This window comes from Bufo bufo, chromosome 3, assembly GCF_905171765.1.
Source record: "Bufo bufo chromosome 3, aBufBuf1.1, whole genome shotgun sequence".
Taxonomy (NCBI): domain Eukaryota; kingdom Metazoa; phylum Chordata; class Amphibia; order Anura; family Bufonidae; genus Bufo; species Bufo bufo.
Genome location: NC_053391.1, coordinates 46,860,334 through 46,884,174, shown reverse-complemented (window position 1 = coordinate 46,884,174; position 23,841 = coordinate 46,860,334). Strand labels below are relative to the sequence as shown.

Here is a 23,841-nt window from a genome sequence, read left to right as displayed (position 1 = left end):
GCTGCTCATCTCTGCCTGATTAGGTCCTGACATCAGGATGGGATTTGTGTAGAGATTTTTATTAACAATGAATGATCGCCGCTCCACTGCTGTCCCTGAGATCGGAAAATCAAAGCAGTGCCCGGAGTAGTTGTCATGGGGAACGCCATTGTTGTACGGTCCGCCTCAGTTTTGCGCGGTCCTCTGTGACCCGTAGCAACCAGCGTAATGTTTATCGAGAGCCCGAAACTGGTTGGTGTAGGAAACGCTGATACCATCTGAGAGTGGTGTAATATGGTGACCGTAGGGGAAGCAGTGTTCCTGGAGACCGCAGAGACGCCCGTGTCTCAGGAAACATGTGGCAGAAATGCTGCATTCAGATTTATCACTCGGTGCAAGCGTCTCTGGTAATAGACAAGTCAACTGCACGGCGGGTCTTCAAATCCACCTTGGGTCAAGTTCACATTTGGGGGAATTGGCGCATTTGCAAGCCGAAGATATGACGTTAGTGAGCCATGAGGTGAGGGAGATTTATAGAATTGGAGAGCAATCTAGCCCAGATTTTCATGTTGAACAGGCAGAGCTGCAGTGTAAAGCATGGTGTTTGGATAGTACTTCTCTAAGCATTCATTGCTGACTTAGCGTGTTGCATTATGAGAAGCGTGGCTTTTATATATTGGGCATTGTACACTAATCTCTTAGATAGTATACAGAGGCTATGTTACAGTGTTTTATGTATGGGGGGGGGGGGGGAGGGGTTTTGCAATGTTGGCATTAAAAGGGCATTTGTACAGTGCAGAGGAAACTGCAGTTGCAGAGAGCAGAGCCTCTAGGTGTAACGGTAACGCCCCCGTTGCTCCTAGAGGCTCATTTGCATATATTAAAACATAATGTTTCTCAGCAATGCCGGAACATAGGAACATGGGACCAACACCGATGCCGTCAGCTGCCAAGTGCACATCTAACAGGTCAGCCAGTGTCATAGGGACAGAACTGCTGACAGATGCCCTTTTAAAGAGGTTGTACAGGATTACAAAAACATGGCTGCCTCCTTCCCAAGACAGCACCACCCCTGTCCACAGGTTGTATGTGGTATTTCAGATCAGCCCAATTCACTTCAGTGGAGCTAAGCTGCAGTACCAGACACAACCTATAGACTGGTGTGGCGCCGTTCCTATTCCTGTACAACTCCTTTAGTGTCATGGGATTGATTGCCAACAACATTTTCGCCTCTTTCTTGGAATGTTGACCTTGATGTGACTGTCGGCAAAGACTCGGCTCCTCTTACGGCCTGTTAATCCTGAAGGTGCGCGGTGTGCCTCCGCTGAGGGGTCTCCTCTCTAGTGTTTGGTAATCTGCCTGAGTGCTCCCACCTAATCCTGTTTAACTCGCAGTTCTGTTCGCTTGTGCCCCCGACCACTCCCGGGGAGTCCAGCCCCATTTACAGATATCCTAATTGGCTTAAAGGGAACCCGTCACCTCTGCTATGCGACCCTCACTGAGCGTTTCTAAATCTTCATTGTCTTACCCTAAACATAGAAATTACACTTTTAATTTCATTTGCAGACAAATTCAATAAGTATTATGCATTTTTGTACTTTCCGCCTTTTATGCAAATTAACATAAGAGTCATATTTTCAAGCTCTGACTCCTCTCAGGGTAATTTGCATATGTCTTAAATCAGTTTTTTTTACAAAATAAAAGCGGCCGTCTAGCAACCCATGTCCTCAGCTCTATACACAAAATCCCGGTGACAGGTTCCCTTTTAAAGGGCTTCTGTCACCCCACTAAACAGTTTTTTTTTTTTTTTTTTTTTTGTTACTTATAATCCCTATACTGCGATTTATGCATACATACTGTAATTAATCATTTTGGTTCAGCAGATTATGTTAAAAATGTACTTTTAAAATATGCAAATTACCTTGCAACCAGCAAGTAGGGTGGCTACTTGCTGCTAGCAGCCGCATCCTCCTATCCTAAAGACGCCCCCTCCGCATGCTGATTGACAGGGCCAGGGAACGGGATCTTTCTCTGCTGGCCCTGTTTGCATTCAAAATCTCGCGCCTGCGCCGTACCTGTCTTCAGTCGGCGCAGGCGCACTGAGAGGCGGACGCTCGCTCGGCCGCTCCTTCCTCAATGCGCCTGTGCCGGGTGTAGATGTGCCGTCATCGGCGCAGGCGCATTGAGGAAGGAGCGGCCGAGCGAGCGTCCGCCTCTCAGTGCGCCTGCGCCGACTGAATACCGTTACGGCGCAGGCACGAGATCTTGATAGCAGACAGGACCAGCCAGAGGACGATCCCGTCCGCTGGCCCTGTCAATCAGCATGCGGAGGGGGCGTCTTTAGGATAGGAGGATGCGGCTGCTACCAGCAAGTAGCCACCCTACTTGCTGGTTGCAAGGTAATTTGCATATTTTAAAAGTACGTTTTTAACATAATCTGCTGAACCAAAATGATTAATTACAGTATGTATGCATAAATCGCAGTATAGGGATTATAAGTAACCAAAAAACAAAAAAACTGTTTAGTGGGGTGACAGAAGCCCTTTAAGTTCTCTGTAGCTTTGTCTGATCTTTGACGATGGAGTTTTGGTCTCTCCAGTCCTGCATTATACATTTGGGTAAATGGTTGTGTTGAGATTTTTTTAAATTTTTTTTTATTACTATTTCCTTTTAAGGCTACTTTCACATTGGCGTTTTGGCTTTCTGTTTGTGAGATCTGTTCAGGGCTATCGCAAGCGGTCCAAAACGGATCAGTTTTGCCCTAATGCATTCTGAATGGAAAAGGATCCGCTCAGTTTGCCTCCGTTCCGTTTTGGTGTCCGTCTGATAAAACTGAGCCAAACAGATCCGTCCTGGCACACAATGTAAGTCAATGGGGACGGATCCGTTTTCTCTGACACAATCTGACACAATAGAAAACTGATCCGTCCTCCATTGACTTTCACTGGTGTTCAACACGGATCTGTCTTGGCAATGTTAAAGATAATACAAACGGATCCGTTCTGAACGGATGCATGCGGTTGTATTATCTGAATGGATCCGTCTGTGCAGATCCTTGACGGATCCGCACCAAACGGGAGTGTGAAAGTAGCCTAACCCATGATTAAGATAAAAAATTATCTCATATAGTAGATGACAATCTTTCTTACAAGGCTAGAACCAACCCTGTACCTCACATGGATCCAGAGATCTCCAGCTTGCGGAGTGGCCTTTCTGCTGCAGCTTGCGGAGTGGCCTTTCTGCTGCAGCTTGCGGAGTGGCCTTTCTGCTGCAGCTTGCGGAGTGGCCTTTCTGCTGCAGCTTGCGGAGTGGCCTTTCTGCTGCAGCTTGCGGAGTGGCCTTTCTGCCGCAGCTTGCGGAGTGGCCTTTCTGCTGCAGCTCCCTTCCTTTCAGAGCTCAGTAGGCGTGTCTGTTCCACTGCTGCTCTCCCTGTAAGAGGAGTGTCTCCACTGCAGGAAATGCTGTTCCTTTTACAGGACCTTGCATCTTCGGAATTAATGCCGTCCGTATACAGTTGACAACGCTGATCTGAAATTAGCCTGTCACAACTTCTAACAGTAGATACAGCTGGTGGCGGTTTAGGGATGGCACTGAGCATGTGCGACCACCTCAGCAATGTTATAGTAGCGCTATATAAATACATTTAAAGAGGACCTTTCACCTGGAAAAACATTGTGAACTAAGTATGCTGACATGGAGAGCGGCGCCCGGGGATCTCACTGCACTTACTATTATCCCTGGGCGCCGCTCCGTTCTCCTGTTATGCCCTCCGGTATCTTCTCTCACTAAGTTATAGTAGGCGGTGTCTGCCCTTGTTCTGCTGGGCGTCTCCTTCTCCTAGGCTGTAGCGCTGGCCAATCGCAGCGCACAGCTCACAGCCTGGGAGGATTTTTTCTCCCAGACTATGAGCTCTGCGCTGCGATTGGCCAGCACTACAGCCTAGGAGAAGGAGACGCCCACAGGACAAGGGCAGACACCGCCTACTATAACTTAGTGAGAGAAGATACCGGAGGGCATAACAGGAGAACGGAGCGGCGCCCAGGGATAATAGTAAGTGCAGTGAGATCCCCGGGCGCCGCTCTCCATGTCAGCATACTTAGTTCACAATGTTTTTCCAGGTGAAAGGTCCTCTTTAAGGCCTCATGCACATGAGTGTGTCCGAATTGCGGTTTGCAAACCACAGATCCACAAAATACGGATACCTTCTGTGTGCCATCCGCATTTTTCTCTCTCCCATTGCTAGAAATGACTATTCATGTTCTATAGTTTGTGATACGGATGTGGACAGCACGGCAATGACATGGGCAGATGTTTTGTTTTTTTCAGACGCATTGAAATCAATGCTTCCGTGCGCAGTCCCCCCAAAAAGTGCAGATCGGACTCAGATGCTAAATATGGTCGTGTGCATGAAGCCTTAGGCCCCTTGCAGACGAGCGTGTTCGGATGCGTCCCGATGCATTGCGGCAAACCCGCGCGAGTAGGTACCCAATTGCAGTCAGTTTTGACTACGATTTGCGTTCCGTTTTTATCATGCGTGTGCAATGCGTTTTGCACGCGTGTGATATAAAACTGAATATGGTACCCAGACCCGAACTTCACAGAAGTTCAGGTTTGGGTTCAAGGTTGTGCAGATTGTATTATTTTCCCTTATAACATGGTTATAAGGGAAAATAATAGCATTCTGAATACAGAATGTATAGTACAATAGCGCTGGAGGGGTTAAAAAAATAAATAAAAATTTAACTCACCTTAATCCACTTGTTTGCGCAGACGGCATCTCTTCTGTCTTCTTCTGTGAGGAATAGGACCTTTGATGACGTCACTACGCTCATCACATGGTCCATCACATGATCCATCACCATGGTAAAAGATCATGTGACGGACCATGTGATGAACGTAGTGACGTCATCAAAGGTCCTATTCCTCACGAACAAGTGGATTAGGGTGAGTTAAATGTATTTATTTATTTATTTATTTTTTAACCCCTCCAGCCTTATTGTACTATGCATTCTGTATTCAGAATGTTGTTATTTTCCCTTATAACCATATTATAAGGGAAAATAATACAGATCGGGTCCCCATCCCGATCGTCACCTAGCAACCGTGCGTGAAAATCGCACCGCATCCGCACTTGCTTGCGGATGCTTGCGATTTTCTCGCAACCCCATTTTTTTCTTTGGGGCCTGCGTTACGTGAAAAACGCACAAAGAGGCGCATGCTGCGATTTTCACGCAACGCACAAGTGATGCGTGAAAATCACCGCTCATGTGCACAGCCCCATAGAAATGAATGGGTCCGGATTCAGTGCGGGTGCAATGCGTTCACGTCACGCATTGCACCCGTGCGAAAATCTCGCCGTGTGAAAGGGGCCTTACTGATTCAGTCTCTAGCTGTATTTAATTTCTAATGACGTGCAGTTATGAATATGCAGGTGTTTTTAGGGTTTTGTTTTTATAGCATATGACACTGATTAGATGCCATGGTCACTATTGAAGGGGTTAAATGGCCAGGTAGAGTTATGTCCAGTCCTGGCAGTTGCAGGCGGGTTTATTTTAATGTACACTGAAAAACATAATTTTTTAAATCAATATCTAACATAATGGTGTACGATTACTTGGAAGTTACAGGCCGAATGCCTAAGGCTGCACTACTGAAATATTCTCATGTCTTTTTGTGATTTCTCTTCAGTGATGATGGAGATGTTGCCTTGCTGATAATTCCTTACCAGGTTTATACAGTATGAGTAGTATCTCTTAGTAGTGCAGCCTCAGGCTTTGGGCCTGTAACTCTGTGGCAGGTCCCAGTACATATTTTACAATCTGTCTGTTAGCTATGGTTAACATAGACAAAACAGGCCATCAACCCTGCGCATCCTGTGTCTGAGTTAACCTTTCAGTTCCCAGAGACACTGGGAACTGGGGACTCCAGGGTGTGGGGACTTGCCGGAAGTACTCCAGGGTGTGGGGACTTGCCGGAAGTACACCATGGGAAATGAATATGCCAAGAGGTATCTCCCAAGAAGAACCATCTCGCCAGTGCCACCTATTGGAAGTGGCTCCTTATGAGTCAATATACCACACGTGCCATATTCCATTATTGGACAGTCGGTCAAAAAGGTTGCCAAAAAATGCTGTGGTCCTTCGTACCCTGTCTCTTTTCCCCAATTTTCATAGATGTCTCCATAGGCCGGCGACTGAGGAGCTATAGGGTAATGCTCGCCGCATTGTACCTTGCAGAAGCAAATATTTACTAGGATTGTGTGTCTGCCCCTCGCCTTCCGCTGACCTCTCTGTGTACACGTGAAGAGTCAACCAGCCTATTGTCACACATGTCTTCTCCTATAATACTACAATATTCTTGCGACGTGACCTGCCAGCACCTGGATTAGAGGCAACCATTCATACGAGCATTCTCTGTGCGCAGTATTCTAATCGCATCAATGCAAGCTTCTAATTTATGCTGAGACTTGTAGTCCCACTAGAGAGGTCCTGTCTTGGTGGCTAAGTGGCAAGCGATATTGCGTTGCAGCACTGGGGTCACGAGTTTGTATATTCTCTGTGTTTCTTCTGGTATTTTTAAAATCACCCTCCCAAAAACAGCTTATGAGACTGGTTGATGTTAAAGGGGTTGACTCATCAATGACCATGACCACCCATCGACTGATTACCACCTGGCTTATACGGCTGTGAGGAAGTGAAATATGACTGACGGGCACATAAATGTAGTATATTATCAAAAAATTAAAAAAACATATAAAAGCTCCCATAGGCAACCAAAAATGAAAGCCAGGCCCTTATTTGTTGTTGTGGGCAACGGTCTTGCTCATGGCCCCCCTTCTCGTAGCGACTTTTGAAGCCAGAATTTCGGCACGGATTCTGCATTGTTTTCACTGGGAGGTTGAGCTCCCAGTTAGGGCATGTCCTTTCTTGGAACGGTATCTGGGCAGACACCTCTGGAAGCCTCGATGGGTGTCTGTGGCTTTCCGATTTGAAAAACGACGGTTTCTAAATACGCAGTGGGTTTTACCTTCGCGAAATCCGCTGTGTAAACGGTTTTGATAAATTAGACCACAAAACAACTACAGGAATGTAGTTCAAACTGCAGCTGGACAAACAATCAATCGTTGATACAATCAGTTGTCCACTATACAGTTTGCCCATGATTAGTGACCATAACAGTAAATGTAGGGGGCACACTACAAATGAAAAGGAGTGCACTAACTGTTCAAATATGATACTAGAACACCCAAAAAAAGCCACACGGCCCAGAGAACCGTAATAATGTGCACATCCATAAAGTGTAAAATCAATAAAGCCATTTATTAGACGACATAGACATACAGACAATTTAAAAAAATTGTATACAATAAACTGTGCTGGTAAAAATGAAACCAAACACAAACACAGCGTCCACCAGAGTCCACTAATTAAGGACACAACATGTATAGTCCGAGACACAATAAAATACATTGTATAAAATACAGTGCAATGTCAAATAAAGAATCAACAATGAATAAATAATAATGTAGCATCAAATAACATAAGATGATACCTAAGAAGAGTGAAGTACTAAGGTATAAAGCTCGGACTATAAGGGTGGACCTGAGTCAATGGAACAACGCCCCCCACACGTATCGCTATGAAGGAGAAACAGTGGTGTGCTCGTGGCGTCCCAGGCCGTGCGCGCGGCCTGCGAAAGATGGCCGCAAACTGGAAATGTCATGAAGCATGTGAACACAAACAGGAAATGCACATTTCCCAAATGGAACGCACATGCGTTCCATCCGGAGCGTAATTGCACTTTGAAATAATACAATACAAACATTGGTGAAGCTGATATAAGTTATACCAAATAATGAAACGGACATGAATAATCCTAAAATGTGCATGCGCTCACCATGGAACGCGCCCAAAATGACCGAAAGCGCAAGACCTTAGAGGGATAATAGAAAAAGATAAAAGAAGCGTTTATAATAAATAAGAGTTTTACATACGTCAATCATGAATAAACATGATTAATTCAACACCGTATCAACTAATGTAATCAATTTCACTCATAATTCTGTTAAATATAAAAAATGAAAATTATAAAGGAAAAATAATATTCTATACTGTGATTTATTGGCCAATAAATACTATAAATAATAACTTATAAATCCATATTATCAGTGTGCAAATAATGAATTATATGTTTTGATTCTTATACCACCATAGAAAATACCATAAAAAATACCCTAAAATTCATACATAAAGATACTACGTGGAAAAGACCCTGGGACGCCAGGAGTAAACACCAAAAAGAAGATAGAGGGAAAAAAAAGAGAAATATATGAAATATAATATTAAAATGCTTTAATTTGTATATAATATGTGGAAAACAGCCGTAGACCAGAGCAATCGGGTATGTGGAAGAGGCTCCAGTGAATCCATTATATAGTGAGAAAAGTGGATCGTGGAGGGTAGAATGGTGTGCAAACCGTGTACCTGCGAATACGAAGAGAAGAAAACATAAACAAAAAACATGAGAAAGAGGAGGAAAAAAAATTATATATACCGTAAATATAATGTGAATAAATATGAGTAAAAAAAAGTGTGTGAGAAACTACATGTAATAATAAATGTGATAATATACAAAAACTGAATTGCCCATAAAAACCTGTGAAAGTGAATTCTTCATTCATCCCATTTGGTGCCAAGGAATCGAGGTCCAAGATCCATCTGGATTCAAGACGAAGGAGCTGTGGGGTGGTAGAGATCCCCCTCAAGTTGTTACGTAGCCATCCCAGTCCAACAATTTTCAAACTAGTAGTATTGCACTGATGGCAGTCCAAAAAATGTGCAGCCACAGAAGTCAATGGTTTTTCTCCTGCACATTTCACCACGCACATTTTTTCAAAATTGCATTCCAAGAGCTATAACTTTTTTGTTTTTTCATCAATGTACCTGTATGAGGCCGTATTTTTTGCAGGACAAGTTATAGTTTTTAATGCACCATTTTGGGTACATGTAATGATTAACACCAGCTATGTAGCTTAAACCCACTTTGTTTACGTCAGTAAAAAGGCGTACTGGTGGTCACTAATAGAGATGGCCAGTTCGCAGTGTTCGCCCGCGAACACATGCGATCTGCCATCTTAACTGACAGGTCCGGCGAGGCGCAGGTAAGTCCTTACCTGTGCCTGTGCGCGAGCCGGTCTGAAATGAAATACGGTCTCCGGGATCAGGCAGTTCCGAGAACAGCCTCCGGGGGCCTACATCGGGCTGTTCTTGGAACTGCCTGCTCCCGGAGACCGTATTGCATTTCAGACCGGCTCCCGATACAGGCACGGCTAAGGACTTACCTGCGCTTTGCCGGACTTGTCAGGTCGAACTGGCCATCACTGGTCACTAAGGGGTTAAAATATCCAATAAGGCTACTTTCTCGTTCACAGCAAAGCTGATCCGGTGTAGCGGGATAGGGCTGCGTGCCCGGCAGACGCCATTGACTATAATGGGACCCGGTTACTCCCTGCCTTAAATGTTAGGATTCAGCCGGACAAAAACTGTTGCCTGCAAAATGATTTTTGTCTATCCGGATACCATTATAGTCAACGCGGTCCATCGGGTACACCACACCGTGTGGCTATGCCGGAGCTGGAGAACCCAGACAGGCTGTTCTCTGCCGGATTAGCTTTGCCGAGAGTGTGAAAGTACCGTAGTCTAAAGTGTCGGCTGATCGGTGGAGTGTTAGCCCGGCCAACGATCGTCCGAATGAAAATTTCTGCTAAATATTTGTTCCTGAACATCAGCCTCTGTAAAATGGTCTTATAATTTGATTGACCTTTTTTTGTGTATCGGGCCTAATTTTTCAAAATTGTTTAAATAGTTAGGCCTCTTTCACATAGTTAGGCCTCTTTCACACACCGGTATTTCATCAGTGAGTTCCATCAGTGATTGTGAGCCAAAACCAGCAGTGGAGCCCCCAAAGAGATACGGTATAATGAAAAGATTTGCGCCTGTTCTCTGTTTTTGTTCCGCACTAGGTTTTGGCTCACAATCATTGATGAAAATCCCTGACCAAACACTGACGTATGAAAGAGGCCTGAGACCATAACTTACCAGCTTTCTGTGGGATGTTGTGGCGTGCGACCATATTGATCAGTGGTTAAAAACCTAGGAGGAGATTTATCAAAACTGGTGTAAAGTAGAACTGGCTTAGTTGTCCATAGCAACCAATCAGATTCCACCTTTAATTTTTCAGAGCTCCTTTGGAAAATGATAGGAACAATCTGATTGGTTGCTATGGGCAATTAAGCCAGTCTTACTTTACACCAGGTTTGATACATCTCTCCCTATAGCATGTTGTAATATATGGAGTCTGTCAAAGCAAGATCATCTGCTAGGTGGTGGCTCATACAGTTAACGTCCATATGTCCTAATAGTATATATGGACAGGACAGGGCTGTCCTGGTGGGACATCCCCTTACTATAGAATATAATCTGTGTACGGCCTTGCGTAATGACGGGTCTATTGAGAAAAGGTGAAGTAAACCGGTAACAAATAACAGAAGATATACTACCACCCTGCTGGGCCCACATCTTCTGCTGGGTGACATTTCCACACCTGTTTGTGAGGCCGTTGTGGGACTTCACGTCCTGGGTTCTCATGATGATGATATCTTATAAATAAATAAAAATAATTTTCGTATTCCGTAGGGCACCCTCTGACTTCGTGCAGGGCACATGCCAGGCTAAGCATTTACCTCAGGATGTGACAAGCCAAAGTGATGCCATTTTAGGTGTTGTCACCCAACTTTCCTGCCACCTTCAGGTTTGGTTTGTGTCACTACATCATTAGGCAGGTTTTCCATTCTGGAGTAGAGGACAGCAGGGCAGCAACCTCTAAGGAAGCTTTTTAGGCATCCATATTTCTTAACCGTATTTATAGAAACCTGAAAGAAAAGAGCGAATTCGAGGTCGTAGGTTTACTGGTGACTTTAGAGGGAAATCCCTCTAATTAAATCTAATTATTTAGTCGCTGCTGAGTCTGGAGAGCTCAGTGGTGTAACTCGGGTACATTTGAGGGCGACTGGTTATAGATCTTGTTTTCTTATGTGTTTACACATTCTCCGGAAATGAAAAGCGGATCTGAGACCACAGCACCACACCCCGTGGTTACCCGCACCTCTGGAGGTGCTGATCAGGGAGGCTGCAGGGTGGAGTTGTTAGGGTGCTGTCAGATTTTGCTTGTCTTTTTCTGATATAGGTAGATACATGGTTTAAATGGGTTGTTCAGAATCAGAAAAAAACATGGCTGCTTTCTATCAAAGGCAGCACCAAATCTGCCTATTGGTTGCACCTGGTATCAAAGTTCAGCTCCACTGGAGGAATGGAGCAGAGTTACTGTACCACGAACAACCCGTAGAGAGATGTGGTGCTTTCTAACTCTCTGTGCAAGCCCTTTTTAAGTCCTGCTGAGAGAGGTCGGCCAAAAGTCTCCACAACAGTTGCTTGTCAGGTCAGATTTTGGAAGCCCTACAATGCAATGTTGACCCTCATATTAAGTCAAAGGGCATGATATCCCCTGACATTGCTGGGTAAAGTGTACCTTAAACTGTTGATGTAGCAAATAATCCCTATCCACTTATAATCATTTTAGCCTGAAAACGTAATGGCTTCCACCAATTACAGTCATCCCTAACTTGTAGGGTATCAACCCTTGAAGGTTTGGTGGCAGCTTAGTCTTGTGGTGAGTTCTGCTTCCTCATATGAACATTCACAGATGTTCACAGGTAGGGGGGCCTATCTCTAAAGTTTTCCCACCATGTATTGTACGTCAAGACCATAAACATCAAAAGGTTCTGTGCAGTCTGCTCTGGGTCTTCTTATTGTAATTCCTGAGCACTTTAGGTGGTAGCCTGGTTGTCTCAGTCATGTGCGCCAAATGATTTTTATGTTGTTTCCAAGATCTAAAACCCTAAGCCTGGCATTTGGAGCTATTCACTTTGATTTTCTGAAGTTCTGTGATGTTTCACAGCACGTCCTGGTTAACTGCATCGTCTATATAAAGGTACATAGATGTATTACAACCCTGCTCCCCTCATCTGCTGGCACCATAGATGGTCGGTGCCTGGATGTTATGTCTTCGTTGTGCAGCATGGTTGTGTTAACCTTTAGAAGTCAATGGAAGTAGTGTATCATTGTGTAATCTTGCATGGTCTCCATTGACCTCTAATCAGTTTTTGGATCAACAAAAGCAAAACGGTGGAAGTAGTCCGGTAGCCATAACCAACAGTTGGATCCTTGAGTACAGAACCTTTCACACTTCCTGTTTTTTTTTATTTTTTATTTTTAGTGGACATGGTTTCAGGGGTTGACACCTGTACAACATTTGGCAGGGGGGGGGTCAGTCAAAAGTTTATTTCCTACATTTTGCCTCAGTGCTAGGCATGGACCCAGCAAAGGGCCAAACATGGGCTGTGATGTAGTATTGCATCATATCTTGGTGGTGACACAATGGGAGGCTATGTGGATGTGTTGACACCTTAAAGGGCTTCTGTCACCCCACTAAAGTGATATTTTTTTTTTGGGCTAGTTAAATTAGTTATATTGCGATATATGAAAATATAATGGTGTTACTTACTTTGATCCAGCAGTTTCTTCCAAAAACGAAGTTTTATAATATGTAAATTCGGTCTCTACCAGCAAGTAGGGCGGCTACTTGCTGGAAGCTGCTGCAGAAAACCGCCCCCTCGTCGTGTTGATTGACAGGGCCAGCCGGGATCTTCTCCTCCGGCCAGCCCTGTCGGCATTTCAAAAATCGCGCGCCTGTGTTCATTCGGCGCAGGCGCTCTGAGATGAGGAGGCTCGTCTCCTCAGAACTCCCTCAGTGCGCCTGCGCCGATGACATCACTGAAATAGAAGACGTCATCGGCGCAGGCGCACTGAGGGAGTGCTGAGGAGACGAGCCTCCTCATCTCAGAGCGCCTGCGCCGAATTAACACAGGCGCGCGATTTTTGAAATGCCGACAGGGCTGGCCGGAGGAGGAGATCCCGGCTGGCCCTGTCAATCAACACGACGAGGGGGCGATTTTCTGCAGCAGCTACCAGCAAGTAGCCGCCCTACTTGCTGGTAGAGACCGAATTTACATATTATAAAACTTCGTTTTTGGAAGAAACTGCTGGATCAAAGCAAGTAAGACCATTATATTTTCATCTATCGCAATATAACTAATTTAACTAGCCCAAAAAAAAAAAATATCACTTTAGTGGGGTGACAGAAGCCCTTTAAAGACCAGACCTAGGAGATCTATTCAGTATTTGACGCTCATGTATTTACAGTAGTCTCCAGGAAGTGTCTTTTGGCACCTTCATGTTATTATTTACGTGAAAGCTGAAGAACATTTTCGTGACGTTTCGAAGTCTTGGTAAAGGGTGAGAACCTTACTCAACATTGTGGCTCATCAGTTCTTCTAAACCAGTATAACCAGTTACATAAATACGTAAAACCCAGAATAATACGCAGCAGCTGTAACATTAATCTAGGCTGTGGTTCCGGTCTGTGTTTAGGAAGTAACAAAGGCTCCCTGGAGAGCGGGGTGTGAGGATGAACAAATGGAGCGTAATAAATCCATGGAACCCAAGGCTATGCATAAGTGATCTTCTTCCTTCAGCTAAGAAATGCATTATGTATTATAGATTCCTGCTATTGTGCTCCAGCCTGAATACATGCAGACCACTTTTCGTCTCCAGGTTTTATATTAACGAGAACTATATTAACCCTTTCTTGGGGAGCATAGTCCGAGAAGCTCCGAAACATTGTCCCATTGCAAAAAACAAAAAACAAAAAAAAACATAAACAAAACAAAAAACGCTCCATCTGTAATTGGAACTAAATTGGTTTCATAGGGAATTAACCCAGCATTGCCCACATAGAGGATCAAATTAAATATAAGACACAAGGATTTATTTTTTTATAATTCTTTCTGGGCTCATGAATGGGGTTAAACAAATATCAAGGCAGCATCATTACATGCATCCAATTTTTTTGGAAATGAGAGCCATTCATTACTGTCCTAAATCCTTTCATTTCATATGTTAATCTGAATAGACTATTACTTAGTGTCTCGGATGCTCCCTGTGTGACGAATAAGCCTCAGCGAAACAAAGTCCTAATGACTGATAACAGAGAATTTGAAAGTTAATGACTTAATATTGAAAGGCAGCGTTACAAGTAGCTGATCACACGAATGGGGGAGAATGTATGAGAAGCATACGAAGAATTTCCAAGAAATCCAGTGTGATTTATGAATTATATATATTTTTTATGGTGTTGACAGGGACTTTGGGCCTTTTCACTACTTCTGAATATAAGCCAAGATGACTTCTAGAAGTGACTCTCCAGGTAGTTTAGCTTTGATAGGCGTCAGGAAATCTTTTTGGAACATTCTCTCCCCTTAAAATGTGACACCCAGTATCCTATCCTACACCTATGATCTCTCACTCAAAGGGTTAAAGGAAGCTGAGATATAGGGAGTTGTTTGCTGTGAGCCTACAGGTGGCCATACACATTAGACAGAAGTTTGATGGTTGAACAGCATCTGGTGATCAATTGTTTCACAGACAACGCAATACACATTTTAGCCCATATTGGCCATTATATTTGTTCAGACTGGCCATACATGTTCAACGAAACCGGGCAATGGGTGAAAGAGCTTTCTGGGAATGTTTTTTCAAAGAACAAACTTCTGTTCATAAATGATCCTTCTCTGAACAAAAGCTCTTTCGTCTGACTATCGGACGAATATAATGAACACGGGCGACTTCTTTTCAAACTATAATGGTCTGTTGTGGATTGGCCAAAACTTCGTTTTGGTTCAAATTGTCCATTTTGATCAACTTTAGACTAAATGTGTTATATGTATGGTGGGAACACTGGTGACCAAAAAAATCTCTTCCCTGGTTTGCAAAATTGGTCTTTTGTTGACCTCAGTGCGCCTTCATGTCATGGACAAGTCAAGGAGGCAACTGTGAGGACCTCGTAACAAAAGTGATTAGGATGTTCATGTATATGCAAGTTCTCCCCGGTCTTCGATTTAGGCATTAAACCAGTGTTGGCCTACACATTGGGGAAGAAACGGGCACGTTGGGTTTCAGCAAGCCTAACACGAGGGGTGGAAGTCGAGAGGAAACGCTGTCGCTGTTTGGCTGACTGAGGTATATTGCCATCTTAGAATGGTTGTCCAGGCATGCTCTCCTGCCTAATCTGACATCAGACATACAGGCACTTACACAACCTTCTTGACATACACTACTTAATGAGATCTGTGCATGATACTTGCTGGGTGGCAGACCACCCAGTGCTATGCTCGTTCACTCCATACCCAATTTCAGACCGGGTAAAGAGTTTGCCAGGGCAACCCCTTTAAAGCTATCTTCGTAGAGAAGTATATTAACTGGACCCGTATCTGATCTTGGATGGTTGCTGGTAGTTATTGCCTCCCATATGCTGCTTCTGCTGCTGTAAGACTGTCGGTGCCATCTGGTTATCATGTTGTGTGTTGATAATATGGTAAAAGGCTTTGGAGGTTGTCACCTCCGGAGATTCCCCAGATGTCATCTTTGTTTAGGGATTCTCTTATATCAACACATGATGATAGTGTCCAGCAGATGGTCCTTTCTTGAAGGAACATGATTTATTTTATAATCCACAACCTTTATGACCATTAGATGGTCCTTCATTTCTTTGTCGCTGAACTCAAACTTTGACTTGCGATGCCACCACTTTGCAAACAGCAGATCCTTTCCATAGACTACAGTGCTACAGCACCCCCCATCTAAGGGTTCTTTCACACTAGCATTTTGGCTTTCCTTTTGTGAGATCCCAATCGGATCAGTTTTGCCCTAATACACCCTGAATGGAGAAGGATCCGCTCAGAATGCATCAGTTTGCCTCTGTTCAGTCACCATTCGAAGCGGAGCCAAACGGATTAGTCCTGGCACACAATGTAAGTCAATGGGGACCGATCCGGCACAATAGAAAACTGAGCCGTCTCCCATTGACTTTTAATGGTGTTCAAGACTGATCCGTCATGTGTATAGAAGACATAATACAACCGGATCCGTTCATGACGGATGCATGCGGTTGTATTATTGTAACGGAAGCATTTTTGCAGATCCGCAAAAAAAACTAGTGTGAAAGTAGCCTAAATCCACTAATATCCGATGCTTTTGTTGCAGCTTTTTGACATAGTTCTGCAACATTCTGGAAGTCTGTGATGGATTAACCCTTTAATTAAAATTTACATAGTCCATATGATTTACCCTTTTTGGCTAGTACACTTATCTTTTTGAAAATTTTCCATTTTCCCTATTTTCCTTGGAAGATCTGGATTCTCAACTGTGATCCGTAGACCCGACAGTGACGTCCTTGCGTGAATCCCCATGAGCCAGATCTGTTTGAGTGACTAGGGTTAAACAAGCTCATAAAAGTGGTGGTCAGATAGAGCAGTCGGAGTAATTAAGGTCCCTCAGATGAGTCTTTAAGGATTCCTCCAGATTTGCCGAGATAGATTCAGCGTCTCTTGACAATTTGCATAATCCCCTTTTTGAAGTTCCTAATCCCTCTCGCCCCATGAAAATGCACCACTCTCCTTTTTTCTGCTGGACTTCGCATGTACCCTGTGTACAGATTACCCCGTCTTTAGCGCAGGATAAATAATAAGGTATTCCCTGTTCATAGTGAAATTGAGTTCCTAGGGGGAAGGGGCCCCCCCCGTGGTTCCCTGATCAGCAAAGCGTCTCTGGAGGACCCAGCATGTCTGTGCCTTACATGGACAGCCTATTGATTCCAATAAGAACCATGTAGTTATTCCTTTCTCCTGCAGTGGCGCTGTAGAGAAAAGACATACCTGGTAATCAATGGCGATCTCGGGTTTAAAGGGGTTATCCCATGAGTAATCTAAAAAATATGAAAATCCGACAACATATAGCACATGGCAGTCTCTTTATGGCAAATTTAGAACCAGCCCTGTACCTCACATGGATCCAGAGATCTCCACATTCACTGCTGTAATTGCTATCCCAGATTTATTTCAAGTTGCCAGGGGGCATGTCCTTTCTGCTGCAGCTGGTGGCGGTTGAAGGTTAGAACTTAAGCATGGATGTCAACCTCGGTGAGCAGGACACAGAATTTAGAAAAATAACAAACAGCAGGTGGCGCTGTACAGATTGATTTTATTTAATAGCTCAGTGGCTATGCAACATTTTTAATTACATGCAATTACAAAATTATTCAGATCCAAGTGCTGGTTTGAAAACTGTAGAATATTTTTTGTGGGACAACCCCTTTAAGACCTCCTGTGATCATCTTATTGTTGGCTTAAGTTAAAAGGGTTGTCATCTGAGACAATAGGGGAATACCGCTAGGATATGCCCCCATTGTCGTAGAGGTGCAGGTCCCACCGCTTGAACCCACACCTGTATCTAGAACGGAGCCCTGAAAGTGGTGGCTGGAAGACTGCAGTCCGGCCACCACCAAGAGCTCTCCCCATGGAAGTGAATGGCCACCGCTCCGTTTGACTTCTATGGGCTTGACAGAAACCGCCCCATAGAAATGAATGGAGGGCGGCTGAGCATGCGCAGTGCGCCCTCCATCACTCTCGGGGCTCCGTTTAGGAGATAGGTGTGGGACCCGCACCTATCAGACAATGGGGGCATATCCTAGCAAAATTCCCCCATTGTGTCAGATGAGACAACCCCTTTAAGCTGACCATACAGATACGATTGTGAACAGCCGGATCCGTTCATCATGCCATACGTGGCCGACAATCCATGACAGATCACTTTTTTGGCAGATGGTTGTCGGGAACAATGTATGATAGTCGCACAAAATGGTGATGGCTTTCTAAATGTATCATTTATTGTTTTCAAGATCTCTGCTTCCACTCACTGAATGGGAACCTTCTACGCTGACATTTATAGGATCTTTTCCTGGTCATGAAAGGATCACACAGGGGCACACGGCTCTGCCAACGCTACTATAAAGGCATATTCACATATGGCAGGTTTCTGGCAGAAACATGGCTGAGAATACGTTCATCTGAATTGGGTTTTCACAGCAGCAAGTGGTTGGAGGAGGGAATGGTTGCCGATCTGTCAGGATCCTCAGTGTGCGAACATGGGCTTATGGGTATGGCCAGCGGAAGGAAAGCATTTACATTACTAGGACTTTTTCTGCTCTGCTTGTAGTCAATGAATGAGTCCATTCATTGACTACAAGCAGAGATCTTGAGGAATTGATGGATGAATGTATAAGTAGCAAATAAGCCGCTCTATGCTCGCCTCGTGCCTGTGTTTTCCTGCCGAGAACAGACTTCCCTGCCCATGATGCTTGTGGATTCCTGCCGCTGCGTGTTGTGGACGGTCCCTTGCGTGCGATGCTGCGGGAAGGCACATATTTCATGCTGGGCAGGTAAGAGCCGGCCTTTGTTTGCCATACAGATATGTCATATCTGACATTCACCCTGAAGGAAGATTGAGCTTAAAGAGGAGCTGTCACCTCTCCTGACATATTTAGTGACTACGTCATTCCCCAAGTAATGACCCTTCTGGAGCATCTGTTCTTATTACTGTGTGTTGTGCACAATCCAGTCAGTGCTGCCAGTATCAAATGGTAACACCCAGATGGACCCTTAGAGCTGACTGTTAGCAATACCCTCATAGACTTCCTGTAGGAATAGCAGAGGAGCGGCATATTATGGAGTCGTAAGAACAGACGCTCCTGAATTGTTATTACATGGGGAATGTAAGTAGTTAATAAATTCGAAGTGTCAGTAGAGGGGACGGGTCAGGTCAAAATGTAGTCCCATCAGTTTCTTTGACATAAGTAGTTTGTATGTGCCAGAGACCCCTTTTTCTCTGGGACGGCAGTGTGACCATCCTGTCAGTCATCACCCAGCTTTCCTGGAGTCCTGCGTTTCAAATCTGACAAGTTTGCTGATTCACACCTCTGTGTAACCGATCCGGCAGCCTGCCAGAGTTCACCGGATCCGGCCTAGCCAGACACTGCCGTTCACCACCGGGCCCAATTGACTGTAGTAGGATGCTGCGGGGATCCGTCTGCTTTCCGGCAAAATGCCAGCTTTGGGCCTCATGCACACGGCCGTTGTTTGGGTCTGCATTCGAGCCGCCATTATCTTCAATGGGGCCGCAAAAGATTCTGACCGCACTCTGTGTGCTGTCCGCATCCGTTGCTCCGTTCCGTGGCCCCGCTAAAAAAATATAACATGTCCTATTCTTGTCCGCGCTTCGCAGACAAGAATAGGCATTTATATTGAAGGCTGTCCGTGCCGTTCCGCAAATTGCGGAACGCGCACGGACGCCATCCGTGTTTTGCGGATCTGCGATTTGCGGACCGCAAAACACACCACGGTTGTGTGCATAAGGACTTAGGCTGATCAAAAAATATTTCATGCGGTGCTTCTTGTCCGTGGCTGGATCTGGTGAACTTCAACAAACTGTTGGATCAGTTAAAGGGGTTCTCCGAGTATTACCTTTCATGACCTATTCTCTGGATAGGTTATCAATATTTTATCGGCGGAGTCCGACACCCAGGACCCCCTGCCGCTCAGCTGTTGGAAGAGGTCAGGTGGTCCGTGAGCCCCGCGGCCTCTTCCTAGGCCTTGTGATGTCGCCATACATCGGTCACGTGGCCTACTTGCAGCTCAGCCCCATTGGTGTAAATGGGGCTGAGCTGCAATACCAAGCACAGCCACTCTATAGTGTACGGCGCTGTGCTTAGAAAGCTGCCGGTAGCCAGCTATGCTCACCAGAGCTACGGTCAGTGCAGTAGTTCCCTGAAACAGCAGATTGTCGGGGGTGCCGGGACTTGTACCCCCGCTGATGTGATAATGATGACCTATCGTGAGGATAGTTCATCGTTATCAATTGCTGGAGAACCCCTTTATCAGAGGTGTGAACCTACCCAAAGCGCAGCATCGATTTGGCCGGTGTAGCTCAATGTCCCTTCGCGGGAGATATTGTGTCATCACTCTCCACCTATTACAGTGGTATGTGTCCTTCTACAGATGTAGCAGTGCTGAGTTTGTTCTTGTTGCACTGTCAGGCCTCTTTCGCGCCACTTTAAAAAAAAAATATGTATCCTTGTGGTGGGCTTGTTCTTCTACACAGCAGACAATCCAAACCATCCGAGCAGCAGGCTGAGACTCTTCGGAGACAGTAGGTTTCATACTATTAGTAGCCAAGTCTAATTCTAAGAACATAGCGGTGTAATAATGGAGAAGAACCCGGAAATAATCATTAAAGGGAACCTGTCACTGGGATTTTGTGTATAGAGCTGAGGACATGGGTTGCTAGATGGCCGTTAGCACATCCGCAATACCCAGTCCCCATAGCTCTGTGTGCTTTTATTGTGTAAAAAAAACGATTTGATACATATGCAAATTACCCTGAGATGAGTCCTGTCCCTGACTCATCTCACGTACAGGACTCATCTCAGGTTAATTTGCATATGTATCAAATCGTTTTTTTTTTACACAATAAAAGCACACAGAGCTATGGGGACTGGGTATTGCGGATGTGCTAGCGGCCATCTAGCAACCCATTTCCTCAGCTCTATACACAAAATCCCGGTGACAGGTTCCCTTTAAGTAAGATTTACCCAAAGGTAGCGACTTCAATTCAACTTCTAAGACCCAACAGCAGTTTCCATTTAACAAACCGTTTTAATTACCGCGTAAGCCTGCGTTAGTAGTAGCGGGGCGCCGGGGTCCAGCTGTGTGCCTGAGTTATACGCAGACAACCTGCGCGTGTGCCATTCCTCTTCCATGATCATCCGATACTTTATTTAAAAGCTGCAGGACATTTTCTAATATGTCGAGATATTAATGGTGCTCCTTCTTCTTTATGCTGAGTAAGCCGCTCGGCGCCTCCGTAAAATGAATAGGAGGCCAATGAGTTATATTTTCAGACTCGATATTGGGCTCGAGGAATTGGCGCTGAAGAGTCTCTGGTCTCGGTTTAGCTGCAGATGTTGCTGCAGGCGTCACAGCGCTGCTGCCGGTCTGCGTATTCCCCATCTACATTTAGTGAATAATTAAATACATGATGTGACAATAATCCACTCGCTGCCAAGGCGCCATGCACACCGCAGGGGGCTGGCACTGAAAAATATACCAGAGGCCAGGAGATGATGCCTGTCAGTCACCGAGTAGCGCCTGTGAAATATGTTTTCTGTACCTAATGCATAATCAGTATGGGTAAGATTTAAAGGAGACGTGACCTGATGATTATTTACCTCTCCTTTACTTTCCATACATGATAACGTTGCAGTTATTCTGTTCAGGTGGTGTTTTCCCAGTTTTTCCAGATTCCTGGATGGAAAAACTCCCTTATGAGTCATTCAGAACTATAGGGACCTGGCAACAGGTGTTCAGTTTTCCTACAGTGCCACCACTGGAGAAATTAGGGATTGCACAGTGTCCATTTGAATCAACAGGTTTCTGTGTAATGCAGGAAAGGACTGGTCCTCCAGAGCGAGGGGTGCTATTTCTACCTGTTCTCTGCTCTGCCCAAGAGATGAGGATCTTGAACAGAGGAGCCCCCTTTATTAACTCTATATTTTTGATGTCATTTTTTATATGAAAGTCATTTTTTTAAACTAGACAAACCCTTGAAGGGATGTATTCTAGTTTACATTAAAGGCTATGTACACCTTCGGAGGTAATTTTATTTAATATTTTTATTTTATTTTTATGATTGCATGTTAATCATTTTTTTCAATTGGCCTTTATTAAAAATATTGAGCTGTTCTGTCACAAAGGATTAAAGGGAACCTGTCACCGGGATTTTGTGTATAGAGCTGAGGACATGGGTTGCTAGATGGCCGCTAGAACATCCGCAATACCCAGTCCCCATAGCTCTGTGTGCTTTTATTGTGTCAAAAAAACGATTTGATACATATGCAAATTAACCTGAGATGAGTCCTGTATGTGAGATGAGTCAGGGACAGGACTCATCTCAGGTTAATTTGCATTTGTATCAAATCGTTTTTTTTTACACCATAAAAGCACACAGAGCTATGGGGACTGGATATTGCGGACGTGCTAGCAGCCATCTAGCAACCCATGTCCTCAGCTCTATACACAAAATCCCGGTGACAGGTTCCCTTTAACTGTTTTTCTAGCTGTGTGACTGGTACTTTCACTTTGTGCAATAAACCTCATCCCTAAACTACTGAGAGGTCGTAAACACTTATTTAATCCACATTCTTATCAGTAAGATAAGAACTGAGCTTTAATGAGTGTTTGTTTATAAGGTCAGAGAGCAGAGATAAGGAGCCTGTCTGCTCCTGGTCTGATGGAAAAGACACAAAATCCAAAGGGTGCTACTGGAGCATGTCGGCTCTGTACAGAAAAAAGAGCTCCATATTTTTTAATAAAGACCTATTTAAAAAATGATTTTTAGCTCAAAATGAGTACAATGCAATAATAAAAAAGAAATTGGTACCAAAGGTGTACATAGCCTTTAAGCTATCCTGTATTCACAGGAGAGGGGATCAGATATTGATGGGGGTCCTACCTTTGGTACCCCCATTAATCACAAGAACAGGGGCCTTGTACCACCTGCAGCCTCCTGAAATGAATGGTGGGGGCGGTCAGGCATGAATGCTGCCACTCGATTTATTTCTATAGGAGTTCCGGGGAGTGCTGTACTCGGCTATCTCCAGATCTCCCATAGAAATGAATGGAGCGGCAGCACGCATGTCCGACCGCCACAAGCCCGACCATCCAGCTTTGATTGACATTCCACTATCTTGTACACTTCATTGCTGGAACATCATAAATGTTGCTCATGCTTGGTATTTCCAATTTCCACTTGCTTTTCCTGACAAGGTGACAGGTTCCCATTCATTTCAGTGGCTGCTATATAATGCTTAACTTCCCCTGTGGTGAGGCTAGCGGAAAATGTAATACTTGATACCTTATTTCAGTTGGTCGCTCAAAGCTTCTGCCATGAAATACCCTGAGAGCAGCTTATTTTAGAGGTGGTTCTAAGAAAATTGGACTGTCCAACCTCTATACGGATTGTCAGAACAAGATATATACTGTTCATTTTGGGTGATATCCTTGTGAATCGGAGTCTAATAAGTTTATGACCTTGTCCCTATGTGATAAAGCGACTTATACAATAATTTGTTGTATTTTGTAGGATGTCAACACCGGCGGTGAAGGGAGCGAGTTTACAGACAGCGGCATCGATGCAACCACCGCTGACACGGACTTTACGTCGCGTCGCTCTAATGCCACCACGTCCAGTTACTCGCCCACCACAAGCCGAGCCTTTATCGGAAGTGACAGCGGCAGCAGCTCAGGAGATGCCCTCCGCCAAGGAGTCTATGAGAACTTCCGTCGAGAGCTGGAGATGAGCAGCTCCAAAAGGGAGAACTTGGAAGAGGCCAGTTCAGCAATGAGCGACGAGCAAAGCAGCGGCACTTTAAGCTCCCCAGGCCAGTCTGACATTCTCCTGACCGCCGCCCAAGGAACCGTGCGGAAAGCTGGGGCGCTGGCCGTGAAGAACTTCCTGGTGCACAAGAAAAATAAGAAGGTGGAGTCTGCCACCCGGAGGAAGTGGAAGCATTATTGGGTCTCTTTAAAAGGTTAGATGAAAGAACCCTAACACCCAAAGGGGTTCCGTTAAAATTGATTGCCTATCTTTGGAATTTACCATCAGTTTTAGGCTACTCTCACACTAGCGTTCTTTCCGGCAGGGTTCAGCAAAAACGCCTCCGTTACTGATAATACAATCGTCTGCATCTGTTATGAACGGATCCGGTTGTGTTATCTTTAACAAACCCAAGGCGGTT

General features: G+C 44.7%; 1 protein-coding gene across 6 annotated transcripts in view; it reads left to right on the top strand.

Moving 5' to 3' along the window:
- TIAM1 (TIAM Rac1 associated GEF 1) overlaps positions 1-23,841 on the top strand; it is a 323,389-nt gene that overhangs the window by 201,678 nt on the left and 97,870 nt on the right. For 4 of the 6 annotated variants that reach the window (XM_040423178.1, XM_040423180.1, XM_040423181.1 and 1 more), the window contains one exon: positions 23,187-23,634. In XM_040423178.1, coding sequence (XP_040279112.1) covers positions 23,187-23,634 — 448 coding nt within the window. Of the gene's footprint in view, positions 1-374; positions 500-18,333; positions 18,430-23,186; positions 23,635-23,841 lie in introns of those variants that run through there. The other 2 variants (XM_040423182.1, XM_040423183.1) reach the window with 2 other exon arrangements.